This window comes from Cherax quadricarinatus, unplaced genomic scaffold (genome assembly GCF_038502225.1).
Source record: "Cherax quadricarinatus isolate ZL_2023a unplaced genomic scaffold, ASM3850222v1 Contig919, whole genome shotgun sequence".
Taxonomy (NCBI): domain Eukaryota; kingdom Metazoa; phylum Arthropoda; class Malacostraca; order Decapoda; family Parastacidae; genus Cherax; species Cherax quadricarinatus.
The window spans coordinates 52,501-75,679 of NW_027195945.1; the positions used below are offsets into that span (position 1 = coordinate 52,501).

At 45.9% G+C, this 23,179-nt stretch overlaps 1 protein-coding gene across 1 annotated transcript in view; it reads left to right on the top strand.

Annotated features, from left to right (window-relative positions):
* LOC128704737 (glucose dehydrogenase [FAD, quinone]) overlaps positions 1–20,909 on the top strand; it is a 60,226-nt gene extending 39,317 nt beyond the window's left edge. The window contains exons 9-14 of the mRNA XM_070080762.1: positions 11,937–12,096; positions 14,981–15,138; positions 17,306–17,483; positions 19,386–19,459; positions 19,929–20,080; positions 20,611–20,909. Coding sequence (XP_069936863.1) covers positions 11,937–12,096; positions 14,981–15,138; positions 17,306–17,483; positions 19,386–19,459; positions 19,929–20,080; positions 20,611–20,764 — 876 coding nt within the window. The 3' untranslated portion in view covers positions 20,765–20,909. The remainder of the gene's footprint in view (positions 1–11,936; positions 12,097–14,980; positions 15,139–17,305; positions 17,484–19,385; positions 19,460–19,928; positions 20,081–20,610) is intronic.
* Positions 20,910–23,179: the final 2,270 nt, after the last annotated feature.

Here is a 23,179-nt window from a genome sequence, read left to right on the forward strand (position 1 = left end):
CACAGCTGTTGTTGCTGTCTGGTGTGGGTCCTGCTGCCCACCTGCACCACCATGGTGTGAGTACCCTGTGTGTGTACCCTGTGTGTGTACCCTGTGTGTGTACCCTGTGTGGTGGTGCTATTGGTACCCCACAGCTGTTGTTGCTGTCTGGTGTGGGTCCTGCTGCCCACCTGCACCACCATGGTGTGAGTACCCTGTGTGTGTACCCTGTGTGTGTACCCTGTGTGTGTACCCTGTGTGTGTACCCTGTGTGTGTACCCTGTGTGTGTACCCTGTGTGGTGGTGCTATTGGTACCCCACAGCTGTTGTTGCTGTCTGGTGTGGGTCCTGCTGCCCACCTGCACCACCATGGTGTGAGTACCCTGTGTGTGTACCCTGTGTGTGTACCCTGTGTGTGTACTCTGTGTGTGTACCCTGTGTGGTGGTGCTATTGGTACCCCACAGCTGTTGTTGCTGTCTGGTGTGGGTCCTGCTGCCCACCTGCACCACCATGGTGTGAGTACCCTGTGTGTGTACCCTGTGTGTGTACCCTGTGTGTGTACCCTGTGTGTGTACCCTGTGTGTGTACCCTGTGTGTGTACCCTGTGTGTGTACCCTGTGTGGTGGTGCTATTGGTACCCCACAGCTGTTGTTGCTGTCTGGTGTGGGTCCTGCTGCCCACCTGCACCACCATGGTGTGAGTACCCTGTGTGTGTACCCTGTGTGTGTACCTTGTGTGTGTATATGTGTGTACCTTGTGTGTGTACCCTGTGTGTGTACGCTGTGTGTGCACCCTGTGTGGTGGTGCTATTGGTACCCCACAGCTGTTGTTGCTGTCTGGTGTGGGTCCAGCTGCCCACCTGCACCACAATGGTGTGAGTACCCTGTGTGTGTACCCTGTGTGTGTACCCTGTGTGTGTACCCTGTGTGTGTACCCTGTGTGTGTACCCTGTGTGTGTACCCTGTGTGTGTACCCTGTGTGTGTACCCTGTGTGGTGGTGCTATTGGTACCCCACAGCTGTTGTTGCTGTCTGGTGTGGGTCCTGCTGCCCACCTGCACCACCATGGTGTGAGTACCCTGTGTGTGTACCCTCTGTGTGTACCCTGTGTGTGTGTGTACCCTGTGTGTGTACACTGTGTGTGTACCCTGTGTGTGTACCCTGTGTGTGTGCCCTGTGTGGTGGTGCTATTGGTACCCCACAGCTGTTGTTGCTGTCTGGTGTGGGTCCTGCTGCCCACCTGCACCACCATGGTGTGAGTACCCTGTGTGTGTACCCTGTGTGTGTACCCTGTGTGTGTACCCTGTGTGTGTACACTGTGTGTGTACCCTGTGTGTGTACCCTGTGTGTGTACCCTGTGTGGTGGTGCTATTGGTACCCCACAGCTGTTGTTGCTGTCTGGTGTGGGTCCTGCTGCCCACCTGCACCACCATGGTGTGAGTACCCTGTGTGTGTACCCTGTGTGTGTACCTTGTGTGTGTACCCTGTGTGTGTACCCTGTGTGTGTACCCTGTGTGTGTACCCTGTGTGTGTACCTTGTGTGTGTACCCTGTGTGTGTACCCTGTGTGTGTACCCTGTGTGTGTACCCTGTGTGTGTACCTGGTGTGGGTCCTGCTGCCCACCCTGTGTGTGTACCCTGTGTGTGTACCCTGTGTGTGTACCCTGTGTGTGTACCCTGTGTGTGTACCCTGTGTGTGTACCCTGTGTGTGTACCCTGTGTGTGTACCCTGTGTGTGTACCCTGTGTGTGTACCCTGTGTGTGTACCCTGTGTGGTGGTGCTATTGGTACCCCACAGCTGTTGTTGCTGTCTGGTGTGGGTCCTGCTGCCCACCTGCATGGTGTGAGTACCCTGTGTGTGTACCATGTGTGTGAGTACCCTGTGTGTGTACCCTGTGTGTGTACCTTGTGTGTGTACCCTGTGTGTGTACCCTGTGTGTGTACCCTGTGTGTGTACCCTGTGTGTGTACCCTGTGTGTGTACCCTGTGTGGTGGTGCTATTGGTACCCCACAGCTGTTGTTGCTGTCTGGTGTGGGTCCTGCTGCCCACCTGCACCACCATGGTGTGAGTACCCTGTGTGTGTACCCTGTGTGTGTACCCTGTGTGGTGGTGCTATTGGTACCCCACAGCTGTTGTTGCTGTCTGGTGTGGGTCCTGCTGCCCACCTGCACCACCATGGTGTGTGTACCCTGTGTGTGTACCCGGTGTGTGTACCCTGTGTGTGTACCCTGTGTGGTGGTGCTATTGGTACCCCACAGCTGTTGTTGCTGTCTGGTGTGGGTCCTGCTGCCCACCATGGTGTGCACCACCATGGTGTGAGTACCCTGTGTGTGTACCCTGTGTGTGTACCCTGTGTGTGTACCCTGTTTGTGTACCCTGTGTGTGTACCCTGTGTGTGTACCCTGTGTGGTGGTGCTATTGGTACCCCACAGCTGTTGTTGCTGTCTGGTGTGGGTCCTGCTGCCCACCTGCACCACCATGGTGTGAGTACCCTGTGTGTGTACCCTGTGTGTGTACCTTGTGTGTGTACCCTGTGTGTGTACCCTGTGTGTGTACCCTGTTTGTGTACCCTGTGTGTGTACCCTGTGTGTGTACCCTGTGTGGTGGTGCTATTGGTACCCCACAGCTGTTGTTGCTGTCTGGTGTGGGTCCTGCTGCCCACCTGCACCACCATGGTGTGAGTACCCTGTGTGTGTACCCTGTGTGTGTACCCTGTGTGTGTACCCTGTGTTTGTGTGTACCTGTGTGAGTACCCTGTGTGTGTACCCTGTGTGTGTACCCTGTGTGTGTACCCTGTGTGTGTACCCTGTGTGTGTACCCTGTGTGGTGGTGCTATTGGTACCCCACAGCTGTTGTTGCTGTCTGGTGTGGGTCCTGCTGCCCACCTACACCACCATGGTGTGAGTACCCTGTGTGTGTACCCTGTGTGTGTACCCTGTGTGTGTACCCTGTGTGTGTACCCTGTGTGTGTACCCTGTGTGTGTACCCTGTGTGGTGGTGCTATTGGTACCCCACAGCTGTTGTTGCTGTCTGGTGTGGGTCCTGCTGCCCACCTGCACCACCATGGTGTGAGTACCCTGTGTGTGTACACTGTGTGTGTACCCTGTGTGTGTACCCTGTCTGTGTACCCTGTGTGTACCCTGTATGTGTACCCTGTGTGGTGGTGCTATTGGTACCCCACAGCTGTTGTTGCTGTCTGGTGTGGGTCCTGCTGCCCACCTGCACCACCATGGTGTGAGTACCCTGTGTGTGTACCCTGTGTGTGTACCTTGTGTGTGTACCCTGTGTGTGTACCCTGTGTGGTTGGGCTATTGGTACCCCACAGCTGTTGTTGCTGTCTGGTGTGGGTCCTGCTGCCCACCTGCACCACCATGGTGTGAGTACCCTGTGTGTGTACCCTGTGTGTGTACCCTGTGTGTGTACCCTGTGTGTGTACCCTGTGTGTGTACCCTGTGTGTGTACCCTGTGTGGTGGTGCTATTGGTACCCCACAGCTGTTGTTGCTGTCTGGTGTGGGTCCTGCTGCCCACCTGCACCACCATGGTGTGAGTACCATGTGTGTGTACCCTGTGTGTGTACCCTGTGTGTGTACCCTGTGTGTGTACCCTGTGTGTGTACCCTGTGTGTGTACCCTGTGTGGTGGTGCTATTGGTACCCCACAGCTGTTGTTGCTGTCTGGTGTGGGTCCTGCTGCCCACCTGCACCACCATGGTGTGAGTACCCTGTGTGTGTACCCTGTGTGTGTACCCTGTGTGTGTACCATGTGTGTGTACCCTGTGTGTGTGTGTGTACCCTGTGTGTGTACCCTGTGTGTGTACCCTGTGTGGTTGTGCTATTGGTACCCCACAGCTGTTGTTGCTGTCTGGTGTGGGTCCTGCTGCCCACCTGCGCCACCATGGTGTGAATACCCTGTGTGTGTACCCTGTGTGTGTACCCTGTGTGTGTACCCTGTGTGTGTGTACCCTGTGTGGTGGTGCTATTGGTACCCCACAGCTGTTGTTGCTGTCTGGTGTGGGTCCTGCTGCCCACCTGCACCACCATGGTGTGAGTACCCTGTGTGTGTACCCTATGTGTGTACCTTGTGTGTGTACCCTGTGTGTGTACCCTGTGTGTGTACCCTGTGTGGTGGTGCTATTGGTACCCCACAGCTGTTGTTGCTGTCTGGTGTGGGTCCTGCTGCCCACCTGCACCACCATGGTGTGAGTACCCTGTGCGTGTACCCTGTGTGTGTACCTTGTGTGTGTACCCTGTGTGTGTACCCTGTGTGTACCCTGTATGTGTACCCTGTGTGTGTACCCTGTGTGTGTACCCTGTGTGTGTACCCTGTGTGTGTACCGTGTGTGTGTACCCTGTGTGTACCCTGTGTGTGTACCCTGTGTGTGTACCCTGTGTGTGTACCTTGTGTGTGTACCCTGTGTGTACCCTGTGTGTGTACCCTGTGCGTGTACCCTGTGTGTGTGTACCCTGTGTGTGTACCCTGTGTGTGTACCCTGTGTGTGTACCCTGTGTGTGTACCCTGTGTGTTTGCCCTGTACTCACCTATTTGTACTCACCTATTTGTGGTTGCAGGGGTCGAGTCACAGCTCCTGGCCCCGCCTCTTCGCTGATTGCTACTAGGTCCTCTCTCTCCCTGCCCCATGAGCTCTATCATACTTCGCCTTAAAACTATGTATGGTTCCTGCCTCCACCACATCACTTTCTAGGCTATTCCATGGCCTGACTACTCTATGACTGAAGAAATACTTCCTAACATCCCTTTGATTCATCTGAGTCTTCAACTTCCAATTGTGACCTCTTGTGTCTGTGTCCCATCTCTGGAACATCCCGTCTTTGTCCACCTCGTCTATTCCGCGCAGTATTTTATATGTCGTTATCATGTCTCCCCTGACCCTCCTGGCCTCCAGTGTCGTCAGGCCGATTTCCCTCAACCTTTCTTCATAGGACAATCCCCGTAGCTCTGGGACTAGTCTTGTTGCAAACCTTTGCACTTTCTCTAATTTCTTGACGTGCTTGACTAGGTGTGGATTCCAAACTGGTGCTGCATACTCCAGTATGGGCCTGACGTAGATGGTGTACAGAGTCTTAAACGAATCCTTACTGAGGTATCGGAACGCTATCCGTAGGTTTGCCAGGCGCCCGTATGCTGCAGCAGTTATCTGATTGATGTGCGCCTCAGGAGATATGCTCGGTGTTATACTCACCCCCAGATCTTTTTCCTTTAGTGAGGTTTGCAGTCTTTGGCCATCTAAACTATATTGTGTCTGCGGTCTTCTTTGCCCTTCCCCAATCTTCATGACTTTGCATTTGGCAGGGTTAAATTCTAGGAGCCAGTTGCTGGACCAGGCTTGTAGCCTGTCCAGATCTCTTTGTAGTCCTGCCTGATCCTCGTCCGATTCGATTCTTCTCATTAACTTCACATCGTCTGCAAACAAGGACACTTCTGAGTCTATCCCTTCCGTTATGTCGTTCACGTATACCAAGAACAGCACAGGTCCTAGGACTGACCCCTGTGGAACCCCGCTTGTCACAGGCGCCCACTCTGACACCTCGTCGCGTACCATGACTCGTTGTTTCCTCCCTGTCAGATATTCTCTGATCCATTGCAGTGCCTTTCCTGTTATGTGTGCCTGGTCCTCTAGCTTTTGCAGTAACCTCTTGTGAGGAACTGTGTCGAAAGCCTTCTTGCAGTCCAAAAATACGCAGTCGATCCACCCCTCTCTCTCTTGTCTTACTTCTGTCACCTTGTCATAAAACTCTAGTAGGTTTGTGACACAGGATTTTCCTTCCCTGAAACCGTGCTGGTTGTCAATTATACACTTGTTTCTTTCCAGGTGCCCCACCACTCTCCTCCTGATGATCTTCTCCATGACCTTGCATACTATACACGTTAGAGATACAGGTCTGTAGTTTAGTGCCTCATGTCTGTCTCCCTTTTTAAAAAATTGGGACTACATTTGCCATTTTCCATACCTCAGGGAGTTGCCCAGTTTCAAATGATGTGTTGAAGATCTTTGTTAATGGCTCACACAATATCTCTGCTCCCTCTTTAAGGACCCATGGAGAGATGTTGTCTGGTCCCACCGCCTTTGAGGTGTCAAGTTCGCATAGCAGCTTCTTCACCTCCTCCTTGGTTATATGTACCTCCTCCAGCACTTGCTGGTGTGCCCCCCTGTTCTGATTTCTTGGAGTCCTACTGGTTTCCACTGTAAATACCTCTTTAAATCTTGTGTTGAGCTCCTGACATACCTCTCGGTCGTTTCTTGTGAATTCCCCATCACCCTTCCTCAGTCTGATTACCTGGTCCTTGACTGTTGTTTTCCTCCTGATGTGGCTGTACAACAGCTTCGGGTCAGTCTTTACTTTTGATGCTATGTCATTTTCATATTGTCTCTGAGCCTCCCTTCTTATCTGTGCATATTCGTTTCTGGCTCTTCGGCTGATTTCTTTATTTTCCTGAGTTCTCTGTCTTCTGTACCTTTTCCATTCTCTATTACACCTAGTTTTTGCCTCCCTACACCTTTGGGTGAACCAAGGACTCGTTCTGTTCTTCCCATTATTTCTGTTTCCCTTGGGAACAAACCTCTCCTCTGCCTCCTTGCATTTTGTTGCTACATAGTCCATCATTTCTTGTACTGGTTTTCCTGTCAGTTCCCTCTCCCACTGAATGTCTTGAAGGAAGTTCCTCATGCCTGAGTAGTTCCCCCTTTTGTAGTTTGGTTTTTCCCAGCCTATTCCTGCTACTCTCTCCACTTGGAGCTCAACTATGTAGTCGAAGCACAGAACCACATGATCACTAGCTCCCAGGGGCCTTTCATACATGATACCCTCGATGTCCGAACTACTCATGGTGAATACAAGGTCCAACCTTGCTGGTTCATCCTCTCCTCTCTCTCTGGTAGTGTCTCTAACATGTTGATGCATGAGGTTCTCCAGTACCACATCCATCATCTTGGCTCTCCATGTTTCGGGACCCCCATGGGGCTCCAGGTTTTCCCAGTCAATCTCCTTGTGATTGAAATCACCCATAACTAGTAACTTTGCTCCCCCCATGTGTGCTCTCCTGGCCACCTCGGCTAGTGTGTTGATCATTGCTCTGTTGCTCTCATCGTATTCTTCTCTTGGCCTCCTGCAGTTCTGTGGTGGGTTGTACATTACTGCAATTATCACCTTATGTCCCTCAGACTGGATTGTTCCTACTAAGTAGTCCCTTTCGCCCATGCCATCCATTCCTTCCATTTTCTCAAAACCCCACTGGTTTTTAATGAGCAGTGCAACTCCTCCTCCCCCTCTCCTCCCTCTGTCTTTCCTGAAGATTTGATATCCGGATGGAAAGATTGAATCTGTTATTATTCTGGTGAGTTTTGTTTCTGTGAGTGCTATTATGTCTGGGGATGTCTCTTTGATTCTTTCGTGCCACTCCTCATACTTGTTTGTTATTCCATCTGCATTTGTATACCACACCTTCAACTTCTTTTCTAAGACTGTAGTCTGGGAAGTATATTGGGGTTGGGGAAGTGGGAGACCTGGTAAGGAACTATGGGTTGTTGCTGTGGGGGTGAAGTTTGTAATGTAGTGGGTGGGGGCATTGGATGTGGCATGGGTGTTTTGATTTAGAGTGTTTGGTTGCACTGGGGTTGACCTGGTTTGGAGGCTTCTATGGAAAGTTGTGAGGGAGGCTGTATTAGATCTTCTTCCTGGGTCTGGGATCTCCTGTCTGTCTTCTCCATCCCCTCTCTTTCCTCCTTTCGCCTTTGTACCATCTCTCTCAGTTTCTTCCTTTCTTCTTGTGTTCTGTCGCGGTCGAGATACACCCTCCTGTATGCCGTCATGTCCCTTAATCGTGCTTTCTCCTGCAGTATCCTGGTCCGAGTTGCTTCTGCCTTGAAGGTCACTCTCACTGGCCGGGTTCTTTTTTTTACAAACCCCCCTATTCTCCGAAAATTTTCCAGCTGGGTCATATCGTCTTCTCCTATTGCTTTCATGATGCTTTCAATTGCTTTTTTTTCCCCTTGTTTTCTTGCTTCATATGTTTCCCCTTCGACTTCCTGGAGCCCATACACAAAGACTGACCTCACCCTTTCATTCTCCCACTGCATATCCCTGTGTATCCCCTCATTTAATTTGGTTTCCTCCACTGCAGCTTTCCTTTCATCAGTTTCACTGGCTAATGTACTTGGGCTCAGTGGCCTGTCATTTTCCCTTCTCGGCTTTCCTTGGGCTCTGTTGTTGTCTGTTAGGGCCTCCACATAAAGCTTAGCTCTTTCATTTGCTACAGTCTCCTCTGATAGAGCATCTCCATGCAGTTGTGCCCCTTCTTTCCCTACAGTCCCCTTATTTGTGGCTGAGGTAGCAGTCTCTGATGTCAATCCCAAAATGTTCTTTAGTTCTTTATGCTGTTTCAGATTTTTCAGTTCCTCTTCTAAACTCTGTATCCTAGCTTCTGCTGTTTTGACATGCACCTCCCACTTCCTGCTTTCCATATCTATCCTCTCTTCCATTCTCATGCTAAGTTCTTCTAGTTTCTTTTCCCATTCATGATCCCTTTTTATGAGCTCTGCTGCCCAATCTTCCTTTGCATTTTCCTCCTCCTGTCCCTTGGTTTTTCTTGTTGCTCTCTGGCAACCCATTTTTGTTTTATCCTGATTGCCTCAGAGTGGGAAACCTATGTAGTTCTGTATGTTAGGTTAGTAGTGTGTGTGTCAGAGTGTGGGGGGGGGGAAGTAGTGGAGGAACTGTGGCTATTTGGGAGCTGAGTGGGGAGGGGTGGGGAGGGTTTGGGGTGAATGGGGGAGGGGAGGGTGATCGAGGGAGGTGATGGATCAGGGGAAGTAGTGAGATGTCGGTGGTGAGGGGGGAGTGTGTGTGTGTCTGGATATGTGTGTGTGTGTGTGTGTGTGTGTGTGTGTGTGTGTGTGTGTGTGTGTGTGTGTAATTTTGTGTGTAATTGTGTGTGGAATTATGTGTGGGTTTATTATGTACTGAAAGGTAGGTGGCTTGTGCTTTAAGGTAAGTCTCAGTGGTCCTTGGCTGCCCACACCTTCTTGTGACCTGACCAACCTCCTGGGATTTACCGCACTTACAGTGTGTGTGTGCGTGTGTGCGTGTGTGTGTGTGTGTGTGTGTGTGTGTGTGTGTGTGTGTGTGTGTGTGTGTGTGTGTGTGTGTGTGTGTGTATGTGGGTGTGTGTATGTGTGTGTGTGTGTGGGGGGGGGGTGTATGTGGGTGTGTGTGTGTGTGTGTGTGTGTGTGTGTGTGTGTGTGTGTGTGTGTGTGTGTGTGTGTGTGTGTGTGTGTGTGTGTGTGTGTGTGTGTGTAATTATGTGTCGAATTATGTGTGGGATTATTATGTGTCTGAAAAGTAGGTGGCTTGTGCTTGGAGTGTAATGTAGATTCTCAGTTGTCCTTGTGTCCACAACCTCTTGTGACCTGACTCCCTTGCAGTGTTGCCTATATCACCTGCTTATAGTGACTTAATCGCCTTGTTCAATGGATTACCATTTGCTAAACCTTATTGAATACTTGAGTGCCTATTCTTTATCGTGCTATGAGAGTTAGACCATTCACATTCAGCTTGGCGGTTAAATTGGAACCTGGACCCCACACCCAAACAACCACTCATAGGTGATACAGTACTTGTAGTGCAGCTGTAGCAGTGTAGATTGTCCAGGTCGATGTGACGTCCTGGGTAGATCCAGCTCGATGTACGTCCTGGCTAGATCCACCTCAATTTCTTCTCGTTAATAATGTACCCTATTCACTGTATTTCTTTCACTGGTCACACTATTGTTTCACTTTATTAAAATCTTGGGTGACACTTGGCAACGCCGCCTTCACACTAGCCTGCGCCACAACGCTTTTATTTTCCAGATCACTTTCAAAATTGTGGCTCTCCCCACGCTTGTGTGGCTCAGGCAATTAAAACAAAACACTTCTAGGATTGTTGACTACCCTGACACACTTAGCAACCCTTGCAGAACACTTCTAGCCCTCAAAAACACTTAAATCCCCGGAGCACCGACGGCGTACTAGCCTGCTCGCTGTCCCTAACGTGTGTCTGTGTGTCTGTGTGTGTGTGTGTGTGTGTGTGTGTGTGTGTGTGTGTGTGTGTGTGTGTGTATGTACTCAACTAGTTGTACTCACCTAGTTGAGGCTGCATGAGTCGAGTCCAAGCTCCTGGCCCAGCCTCTTCACTGGTCGCTACTAGGTCACTCTCCCTGAACCGTGAGCTTTATCATACCTCTGCTTAAAGCTTTGTATGGATCCTGCCTCCACTACATCGCTTTCCAAACTATTCCACTTCCTGACTACTCTGTGGCTGAAGAAATACTTCCTAACATCCCTGTGATTCATCTGTGTCTTCAACTTCCAACTGTGTCCCCTTGTTACTGTGTCCAATCTCTGGAACATCCTGTCTTTGTCCACCCTGTCAATTCCTCTCAGTATTTTATATGTCGTTATCATATCCCCCCTATCTCTCCTGTCCTACAGTGTCGTCAGGTTGATTTCCCTTAACCTCTCCTCGTAGGACATACCTCTTAGCTCTGGGACTAGTCTTGTTGCAAACCTTTGCACTTTCTCTAGTTTCTTCACGTGCTTGGCTAGGTGTGGGTTCCAAACTGGTGCCGCATACTCCAATATGGGCCTAACATACACGGTGTACAGGGTCCTGAACGATTCCTTATTAAGATGTCGGAATGCTGTTCTGAGGTTTGCTAGGCGCCCATATGCTGCAGCAGTTATTTGGTTGATGTGCGCTTCAGGAGATGTGCCTGGTGTTATACTCACCCCAAGATCTTTTTCCTTGAGTGAGGTTTGTAGTCTCTGGCTCCCTAGACTGTACTCCGTCTGCGGTCTTCTTTGCCCTTCCCCAATCTTCATGACTTTGCACTTGGTGGGGTTGAACTCCAAGAGCCAATTGCTAGACCAGCCTGTAGCCTGTCCAGATCCCTTTCTAGTTCTGCCTGGTCCTCATCCGATTGAATTCTTCTCATCAACTTCACGTCATCTGTAAACAGGGACACTTCGGAGTCTATTCCTTCCGTCATGTCGTTCAAAATACCAGAAACAGCACTGGTCCTAGGACTGAACCCTCTGGGACCCCGCTGGTCACAGGTGCCCACTCTGACACCTCGCCACGTACCATGACTCGCTGCTGTCTTCCTGACAAGTATTCCCTGATCCATTGTAGTGCCTTCCCTGTTATCCCTGCTTGGTCCTCCAGTTTTTGCACCAATCTCTTGTGTGGAACTGTGTCAAACGCCTTCTTGCTGTCCAAGAAAATGCAATCCACCCACCCCTCTCTCTCTTGTCTTACTGCTGTCACCATGTCATAGAACTCCAGTAGGTTTGTGACACAGGATTTCCCGTCCTTGAAACCGTGTAGGTTGTGTGTGTGTGTGTGTGTGTGTGTGTGTGTGTGTGTGTGTGTGTGTGTGTGTGTGTGTGTACTCACCTATTGTACTCACCTAATTGTGGTTGCAGGGGTCGATACTCAGCTCCTGGCCCCGCCTCTTCACTGATCGCTACTGGATCCTGTGTGTGTGTGTGTGTGTGTTACCAACAGGTACTGTACCAGTCTGAGTTACCAACAGGTGCTGTACCAGTCTGAGTTAGTTGCCAACAGGTACTGTACCAGTCTGAGTTACCAACAGGTGCTGTACCAGTCTGAGTTACCAACAGGTACTGTACCAGTCTGAGTTACCAACAGGTGCTGTACCAGTCTGAGTTGCCAACAGGTACTGTACCAGTCTGAGTTACCAACAGGTACTGTACCAGTCTGAGTTACCAACAGGTGCTGTACCAGTCTGAGTTACCAACAGGTACTGTACCAGTCTGAGTTACCAACAGGTACTGTACCAGTCTGAGTTACCAACAGGTACTGTACCAGTCTGAGTTACCAACAGGTACTGTACCAGTCTGAGTTGCCAACAGGTACTGTACCAGTGTGCCTGACCAACAGATACCTGTCGTGGCTGACGTTGCTGGAGTTGGTCAGAACCTGCAGGACCATCCCTCCGTGTTTGGTCTGGTCTGGACCGTGGCCAAGGAGACCTCGTCCAACAACTACTTGTCTTACTTCAATCCGAAGACCGTCTACGACTTTGTCCATAATGCTGAAGGTAAGTAGCGGCCGTGGCCAGAACCATGTAAACAATACCATGTGGCCAGAACCATGTAAACAATGCAATGTAAACAATACCATCACCATGTAAACAATACCATGTAAACAATACCATCACCATGTAAACAATACCATCACTATGTAAACAATACCATCACCATGTAAACAATACCATGTAAACAATACCATCACCATGTAAACAATACCATCACTATGTAAACAATACCATCACCATGTAAACAATACCATCACCATGTAAACAATACCATCACTATGTAAACAATACCATCACCATGTAAACAATACCATCACCATGTAAACAATACCATCACCATGTAAACAATACCATCACCATGTAAACAATACCATCACCATGTAAACAATATCATAACCATGTAAATAATACCATAACCATGTAAACAATACCATCACCGTGTAAACAATACCATCACCATGTAAACAATACCATAACCATGTAAACAATACCATCACCGTGTAAACAATACCATCACCATGTAAACAATACCAAAACCATGTAAACAATACCACCACCGTGTAAACAATACCATCACCATGTAAACAATACCATAACCATGTAAACAATACCATCACCGTGTAAACAATACCATCATCATGTAAACAATACCATAACCATGTAAACAATACCATCACCATGTAAACAATACCATCACCATGTAAACAATACCATCACCATGTAAACAATACCATCACCATGTAAACAATACCATGTAAACAATACCATCACCATGTAAACAATACCATGTAAACAATACCATCACCGTGTAAACAATACCATCACCATGTAAACAATACCATCACTATGTAAACAATACCATCACCATGTAAACAATACCATAACCATGTAAACAATACCATCACTATGTAAACAATACCACCACCGTGTAAACAATACCATCACTATGTAAACAATACCATCACTATGTAAACAATACCATCACCATGTAAACAATACCATCACCATGTAAACAATACCATCACCATGTAAACAATACCATGTAAACAATACCATCACCATGTAAACAATACCATGTAAACAATACCATCACCATGTAAACAATACCATGTAAACAATACCATCACCGTGTAAACAATACCATCACCATGTAAACAATACCATCACTATGTAAACAATACCATCACCATGTAAACAATACCATAACCATGTAAACAATACCATCACTATGTAAACAATACCACCACCGTGTAAACAATACCATCACTATGTAAACAATACCATCACTATGTAAACAATACCATCACCATGTAAACAATACCATCACTATGTAAACAATACCATCACTATGTAAACAATACCATCACTATGTAAACAATACCATCACCATGTAAACAATACCATCGCTATGTAAACAATACCATCACCATGTAAACAATACCATCACTATGTAAACAATACCATCACCATGTAAACAATACCTTCACCATGTAAACAATACCATCACCATGTAAACAATACCATCACTATGTAAACAATACCATCACTATGTAAACAATACCATCACTATGTAAACAATACCATCACTATGTAAACAATACCATCACCATGTAAACAATACCTTCACCATGTAAACAATACCATCACTATGTAAACAATACCATCACCATGTAAACAATACCATCACCATTTAAACAATACCATCACAATGTAAACAATACCATCACCATGTAAACAATACCATCACCATGTAAACAATACTATCACCATGTAAACAATACCATGTAAACAATACCATCACCATGTAAACAATACCATGTAAACAATACCATCACCATGTAAACAATACCATGTAAACAATACCATCACCATGTAAACAATACCATCACCATGTAAAGAATACCATCACCATGTAAACAATACCATCACCATGTAAACAATACCATCACCATATAAACAATACCATCACCATGTAAACAATACCATGTAAACAATACCATCTCTATGTAAACAATACCATCACTATGTAAACAATACCATCACCATGTAAACAATACCATGTAAACAATACCATCACCATGCAAATAATACCATCACCATGTAAACAATACCATCACCATGTAAACAATACCATGTAAACAATACCATCACCATGTAAACAATACCATCACCATGTAAACAATACCATGTAAACAATACCATCACCATGTAAACAATACCATGTAAACAATACCATCACCATGTAAACAATACCATGTAAACAATACCATCACCATGTAAACAATACCATCACCATGTAAACAATACCATCACCATGTAAACAATACCATCACCATGTAAACAATACCATCACCATGTAAACAATACCATCACCATGTAAACAATACCATGTAAACAATACCATCACCATGTAAACAATACCATGTAAACAATACCATCACCATGTAAACAATACCATCACCATGTAAACAATACCACCACCATGTAAACAATACCACCACCATGTAAACAATACCATCACCATGTAAACAATACCACCACCGTGTAAACAATACCTTCACCATGTAAACAATACCATCACCATGTAAACAATACCATCACCATGTAAACAATACCATCACCGTGTAAACAATACCATCACCATGTAAACAATACCATCACCGTGTAAACAATACCACCACCATGTAAACAATACCACCACCATGTAAACAATACCACCACCATGTAAACAATACCACCACCATGTAAACAATGTACACGTGTGTGTGTGCTCACCTAGTTGTGGTTGCAAGGGTCGAGTCACAGCTCCTGGCCCCGCCTCTTCGCTACTAGGTCCCCTCTCTCCCTGATCTCTGTGTATGTGTTTGGAACTATACTCCCACTGCAGGTCCACTGACGTCTCCCACTGGCACTGAGGGTGTAGCCTACGTACCATCACCAGTGGGTGACCCACTGTGGCCAGAGGTCCAGTTGGCACTGGTCACTGCCACTCCAGCACAAGATAATGGAAGATTCTACCCTAAAATCTTCGGCTATAAAGACGAGGTATATCTACAAATATCAGCATTATATATATATATATATATATATATATATATATATATATATATATATATATATATATATATATATATATATATATATATCTTGAAGTAAGTTAGACACGGTCGTGGAGCCTGGTGCTTATATACTGACGACGGGTGTGGGAGGTGTGGCAGGCGAAGGTTGTGTCAGTGGTAGGTGGGAAGCAGTGGTAGGTGGGAAGCAGTGGTAGGTGGGAAGTAGCGGTAGGTGGGAAACAGTGGTAGGTGGGAAGCAGTGGTAGGTGGGAAGCAGTGGTAGGTGGGAAGCAGTGGTAGGTGGGAAACAGTGGTACGTGGGAAGCAGTGGTTTACCTGGAGTTTACCTGGAGAGAGTTTCGGGGGTCAACGCCCCCGCGGCCCGGTCTGTGACCAGGCCTCCTGGTGGATCAGAGCCTGATCAACCAGGCTGTTGCTGCTGGCTGCACGCAAACCAACGTACGAGCCACAGCCCGGCTGATCAGGAACTGACTTTAGGTGCTTGTCCAGTGCCAGCTTGAAGACTGCCAGGGGTCTGTTGGTAATCCCCCTTATGTGTGTTGGGAGGCAGTTGAACAGTCTCGGGCCCCTGACACTTATTGTATGGTCTCTTAACGTGCTAGTGACACCCCTGCTTTTCATTGGGGGGATGGTGCATCGTCTGCTAAGTCTTTTGCTTTCGTAGTGAGTGATTTTCGTGTGCAAGTTCGGTACTAGTCCCTCTAGGATTTTCCATGTGTATATAATCATGTATCTCTCCCTCCTGCGTTCCAGGGAATACAGATTTAGAAACCTCAAGCGCTCCCAGTAATTGAGGTGTTTTATCTCCGTTATGCGCGCCGTGAAAGTTCTCTGTACATTTTCTAGGTCGGCAATTTCACCTGCCTTGAAAGGTGCTGTTAGAGTGCAGCAATATTCCAGCCTAGATAGAACAAGTGACCTGAAGAGTGTCATCATGGGCTTGGCCTCCCTAGTTTTGAAGGTTCTCATTATCCATCCTGGTACGTGGGAAGCAGTGGTAGGTGGGAAGCAGTGGTAGGTGGGAAGCAGTGGTAGGTGGTAAACAGTGGTACGTGGGAAGCAGTGGTAGGTGGGAAACAGTGGTAGGTGGGAAACAGTGGTAGGTGGGAAGCAGTGGTAGGTGGGAAGCAGTGGTAGGTGGGAAGCAGTGGTAGGTGGGAAGCAGTGGTAGGTGGGAAGCAGTGGTAGGTGGGAAACAGTGGTAGGTGGGAAGCAGTGGTAGGTGGGAAACAGTGGTAGGTGGGAAACAGTGGTAGGTGGGAAGCAGTGGTAGGTGGGAAGCAGTGGTAGGTGGGAAACAGTGGTAGTTGGGAAACAGTGGTAGGTGGGAAGCAGTGGTAGGTGGGAAGCAGTGGTAGGTGGGAAGCAGTGGTAGGTGGGAAACAGTGGTAGGTGGGAAGCAGTGGTAGGTGGGAAACAGTGGTAGGTGGGAAGCAGTGGTAGGTGGGAAGCAGTGGTAGGTGGGAAGCAGTGGTAGGTGGGAAGCAGTGGTAGGTGGGAAGCAGTGGTAGGTGGGAAGCAGTGGTAGGTGGGAAACAGTGGTACGTGGGAAGCAGTGGTACGTGGGAAGCAGTGGTAGGTGGGAAGCAGTGGTAGGTGGGAAGCAGTGGTAGGTGGGAAGCAGTGGTAGGTGGGAAGCAGTGGTAGGTGGGAAACAGTGGTACGTGGGAAGCAGTGGTAGGTGGGAAGCAATGATAGGTGGGAAGCAGTGGTAGGTGGGAAGCAGTGGTAGGTGGGAAACAGTGATAGGTGGAAAGCAGTGGTAGGTGGGAAGCAGTGGTAGGTGGGAAGCAGTGGTAGGTGGGAAACAGTGGTACGTGGGAAGCAGTGGTAGGTGGGAAGCAGTGATAGGTGGGAAACAGTGGTAGATGGGAAACAGTGGTAGGTGGGAATCCCCAGTGGATGTGGGTCATACCCAAGGAAAGGGTGACTAGTAAACAAAGTTCTGGAGATGTCCTCTGTACCAAGATTCCAAGATGCTCTATGTATGTGTAATTCTTCCTAAACAGAAGTAATATTAATAATAATGATCAATGATTGTGATGATAACAGATTTAAGAATAATGATGACAAGGTATTTATAAGTATACTGCTGCTGTACACGTGTACAAAGGTATCTTTATGTTGTACAGGTGTACAAAGATTACTACGGTGACATTGTGGGAGTGCCAGGCTTCACTCTGACGCCAGTGTTGAACAGACCACTGAGTCGTGGCACTCTGACCCTGGCATCATCTAACCCCCGTGACCATCCACTTATCAATCTGAACTTCCTCAACCACCCAGCTGATGTCGAAGCCTTGATCAGAGGTCAGTGTGTAACCACTTATGACACAAAGTGTTAAAGGTACTTAAGAATGGACGAACCAGCCATGTATTTGCCCATAACAAGCGGCTTTCTATATAGTAGTATGTCACTGATGTTAGTTATGGTTTATATACCTTATACATGTACTGGTATAACAAAAGATTATTATTATTATTATTATTATTATTATTATTGTTTTTATAAGGCCAGTAGGCCTGCTGCAGTGTTCCTTCTTTCTTATATTCTTATGTTAAGTCATCCAAGAATTTGCTTCACACACAGAAAGCAGGAACACTGAGTAGTATGGATCAGTACGCCTTCTGCAGTGTGCTCACTCTTAAGAACATACGAATGGAAGACCACTGAGAAGGCCTGCTGGCCCATACAAGGCAGGTCCTTACCAAAACCAGCCATTCACACCCAAGAATTTACATAACATAAAAACTAAACGGGACTATGACATTAAAGTTGCTTGGGATTCTCCTCCACCACGATGCTGTCAACACTAACTCCAAGACCGAGGGACTGATTACCTCATCTTTTGTATATAGTTCTACTGTCTTCTAATTATGTCCTAGAATTTGTATTGATAAAGCCACTAGATGGCGAAACGTCTACAATAGAGATATCCAGATGTTGCACATGTGTCTTAACTTTCATATTGTCGGTATTTTATACCTTCCTCATTCGAAAATTATACAGAATAAAAATTAAAGAAAAGATAGGTCCCTTAAAATTAACTCTGGGCATCTTATTGACAAAGAGAACGAAATGTGCTCGATTTTTAAAGATTATTTCTTCTGGGTGTTTACACAGGAAGACACTAACAATATTCCAGTAATTAATTTTTATAGTGGGCCTGAAAAAGGTACATTACATACCTTACTAAACTGATCCACCAATATCTGCAACATCTCTTCAGAATCTGCCAAAAGCACAGTGTCATCAGCAAAAAGCAACTGCGACAACTCCCACTTTGTGTTAGATTCTTGATCTTTTAACCTCAGTCACTAGAGGTATGGTAATCAAATAAGAAGACTGATTGAAGCAAAATTAATCTCCTGGCCCCGATGAGTTTTTTTCAGTGGTTCTTAAGGAATGCAAAATGGAACTTTGCGAAGCATTAACTACCATTTCCAATCTATCTCTTCAAATGGATGTTGTGTCTAATATGTGGAAGATAGATAATGTAATTCCTACTTTAAAAGCAGGGCACAAGTCGTTACCGTCACATTATCACTCCTGGACACACTGGAACACTGTTTTCGGTCGTTCACGTGCTCCTGGACGCACTGGAACACTGTCTTTTGTCATTCAAGTGCTCCTTGACACACTGGAACACTGTCTTCTGTCGTTCAAGTGCTTCTTGACACACTGGAACACTGTCTTCTGTCGTTCAAGTGCTTCTTGACACACTGGAACACTGTTTTCTGTCGTTCTTGTGCTCCTTGACACACTGGAACACTGTCTTTTGTCTTTCAAGTGCTCCTTGACACACTGGAACACTGTCTTCTGTCGTTCAAGTGCTTCTTGATACACTGGAACACTGTCTTCTGTCTTTCAAGTGCTCCTTGACACACTGGAACACTGTCTTCTGTCGTTCAAGTGTTTCTTGACACACTGGAACACTGTCTTCTGTCGTTCAAGTGCTTCTTGACACACTGGAACACTGTCTTCTGTCGTTCAAGTGCTTCTTGACACACTGGAACACTGTCTTCTGTCGTTCAAGTGCTTCTTGACACACTGGAACACTGTCTTCTGTCTTTCAAGTGCTCCTTGACACACTGGAACACTATCTTCTATCATTTAAGTGCTCCTTGACACACTCTTCTACTTTTGCCTGTCCCTACAACTTCTGTGTTAATATATTTGTATCTGACAAGTGATAAGACTTGGTGTTGCAGGTATTAAACTGGCACTGAAGGTGGGAAATACTGTAGCCTTCCGTGAAGGCCTCTCTGCCAGGTTCCATGACAAGGTAAATAATCTCAACTTAGTTCTGGAACTTGTTCAGCTATCAAAACTTTGCAGTCCAGTCCCTGGAGCCATTGTGTACCTCTGTAATGTTGAGGTACAGTTCCTGGAGCCATTGTGTACCTCTGTAATGTTGAGGTACAGTCCCTGGAGCCACTATTAACCAACCAGTCATAATGATCCTCGTGTAGTAGATAGACTTTAATCCCCATTAACCAACCAACCAATCTTAATGACCCTCGTGTAGTAGATAGACTTCAAACTCCATTAACCAACCAACCAGTCTTAACGACCCTTGTGTAGTAGATAGACTTTAAACCTTATTAATCAACCAACCAGTCTTAATGACCCTCGTGTAGTAGACTTTAAACCCCATTAACCAACCAACCAGCCATAATTACCCTCGTATAGTAGATAGACTTGAAACGTAATAAGCAAACTTAACACTGACGCATAGCATGCATTTCTGACAGGTTTTGAGTGGATGTAAGCACGAGGAAGCGTACTCAGATGCGTACTGGGCTTGTTACACACGCTACTTGGCCACTACAGCGTACCATACTTGTGGTACATGTAAGATGGGACCATCTTCTGACCCTCTGGCTGTTGTAGACCACAGGCTCAGGTGAGAACCTCTTGTTGTGACCAGGATGTTGTTATATTGAACAGAATATTAACATTGTTGCTGTATTAACTAGGTTATTAAAACCCTTAAACTGTCCAAATGTAGATCTACGTTGACGTGCTTAGCGCTCCGACCTTGATTTTCTCCATTTGAAAGCATGTAAAATTGGACGTAGATCTACGTTCGGAGCACTACGCACGTCAACGTAGATCTACGTTCGGAGCACTACGCACGTCAACGTAGATGTACGTTCGGAGCACTATGCACGTCAACGTAGATCTACGTTCGGAGCACTACACATGTCAACGTAGATCTACGTTCTGAGCACTACGCACGTCAACGTAGATCTACGTTCGGAGCACTACGCACGTCAACGTAGATCTACGTTCGGAGCACTATGCACGTCAATGTAGATCTACGTTTGGAGCACTATGCACGTCAACGTAGATCTATGTTCGGAGCACTACGCACGTCAACGTAGATCTACGTTTGGACAGCTCAAGGGTTAACACTGTTGTTCCATTGACCAGGCTACGTGGAGTGTCAGGAGTGAGGGTTGTTGATGCTTCCATCATGCCTCGCATCATTAGTGGTAACACCAATGCTCCCACTCTCATGATAGCTGAGAAAGGTGCCCACATCCTGAGGGAAGACTGGCTCTTCTCAGCTCAGAAGCAATTCTAGGACCCCAGTGGAGATAAGTCAAGGACCCCAATGGAATAAGTCAAGGGCCCCAATGGAATAAGTCATGGGCCCAATGGAATAAGTCATGGGCCCCAATGGAATAAGTCAAGGGCCCAATGGAATAAGTCAAGGGCCCCAATGGAATAAGTCAAGGACCCTAATGGAATAAGTCAATGACCCCAATGGAACCAATTCAAGGACCACAATGGAATTAAATCACTTTGACGTTTTTGGTAATGATAGGTAATCTATACATATATTACTATGCATTTTTACTCTATTTCTGCAACACTGCAAGTTCTTGATGTGTTGATTGCAACAAGAAGGTGCTGGAGCTATCATTTAACTCCCCCTGTGGTTATTTTGTATCATTTATCCCTTGCTCGCGATCACTGTTACTATAATAATTATGTATACCTGTACCTAAATGAACATACTAGATGTATTGTATCCCAGGATTCTACAACCCCAGCCTTGTAAATGTACTCTAGTGGAATAGTGCAGAGTGTGGCATAGGTTTAAAATGCCGTTAGATATTAGTATTGATGATTTGTATGAGATTCCTTCAATAAAATGACAAATTTAGGCTAAACACAGCCACATTTTAATTCAAACACGGTAAGTTTGAAGCCTTTCCGATGATGTGTTATCAGATTATCAGCATGGAAGGCTTCCAGCTAAGCAGATGACACTGGTGTATACCTGGTGTATACCTGGAGTATACCTGGAGTATACCTGGAGTATGCCTGGTGTATACCTGGAGTATACCTGGAGTATACCTGGAGTATACCTGGAGTATACCTGGAGTATACCTGGAGTATACCTGGTGTATACCTGGAGTTTACCTGGAGTATACCTGGAGTATACCTGGAGTATACCTGGAGTATACCTGGAGTATACCTGGTGTATACCTGGAGTATACCTGGAGTATACCTGGAGTATACATGGTGTATACCTGGTGTATACCTGGAGTATACCTGGAGTATACCTGGAGTATACCTGGAGTATACCTGGAGTATACCTGGAGTATACCAAAAGAGACGTTATATGTGTTACTGGGTTACACAACAGAGGCGAGTGGAGAACTCTGGGAAGTTTGGGATCAATTTCCTTACGTACATAATAATAATAATAATAATAATAATAATAATAATAATAATAATAATAATTTTTTATTTCTACCAGTACATGTACAAGGTATACAAGTACATGTACAAGGTATACAAGTACATGTACAAGGTATACAAGTACATGTACAAGGTATACAAGTACATGTACAAGGTATACAAGTACATGTACAAGGTATACAAGTACATGTACAAGGTATACAAGTACATGTATAAGGTATACAAGTACATGTATAAGGTATACAAGTACATGTACAAGGTATACAAGTACATGTATAAGGTATACAAGTACATGTATAAGGTATACAAGTACATGTACAAGGTATACAAGTACATGTACAAGGTATACAAGTACATGTATAAGGTATACAAGTACATGTATAAGGTATACAAGTACATGTACAAGGTATACAAGTACATGTACAAGGTATACAAGTACATGTACAAGGTATACAAGTACATGTACAAGGTATACAAGTACATGTACAAGGTATACAAGTACATGTACAAGGTATACAAGTACATGTACAAGGTATACAAGTACATGTACAAGGTATACAAGTACATGTACAAGGTATACAAGTACATGTACAAGGTATACAAGTACATGTACAAGGTATACCAGTACATGTACAAGGTATACCAGTACATGTACAAGGTATACCAGTACATGTACAAGGTATACAAGTACATGTACAAGGTATACAAGTACATGTACAAAGCATACAAGTACATGTACAAGGTATACAAGTACATGTACAAGGTATACAAGTACATGTACAAGGTATACAAGTACATGTACAAGGTATACCAGTACATGTACAAGGTATACAAGTACATGTACAAGGTATACAAGTACATGTACAAGGTATACAAGTACATGTACAAGGTATACAAGTACATGTACAAGGTATACAAGTACATGTACAAGGTATACAAGTACATGTACAAGGTATACAAGTACATGTACAAGGTATACAAGTACATGTACAAGGTATACAAGTACATGTACAAGGTATACAAGTACATGTACAAGGTATACAAGTACATGTACAAGGTATACCAGTACATGTACAAGGTATACAAGTACATGTACAAGGTATACAAGTACATGTACAAGGTATACAAGTACATGTACAAGGTATACAAGTACATGTACAAGGTATACCAGTACATGTACAAGGTATACAAGTACATGTACAAGGTATACAAGTACATGTACAAGGTATACAAGTACATGTACAAGGTATACAAGTACATGTACAAGGTATACCAGTACATGTACAAG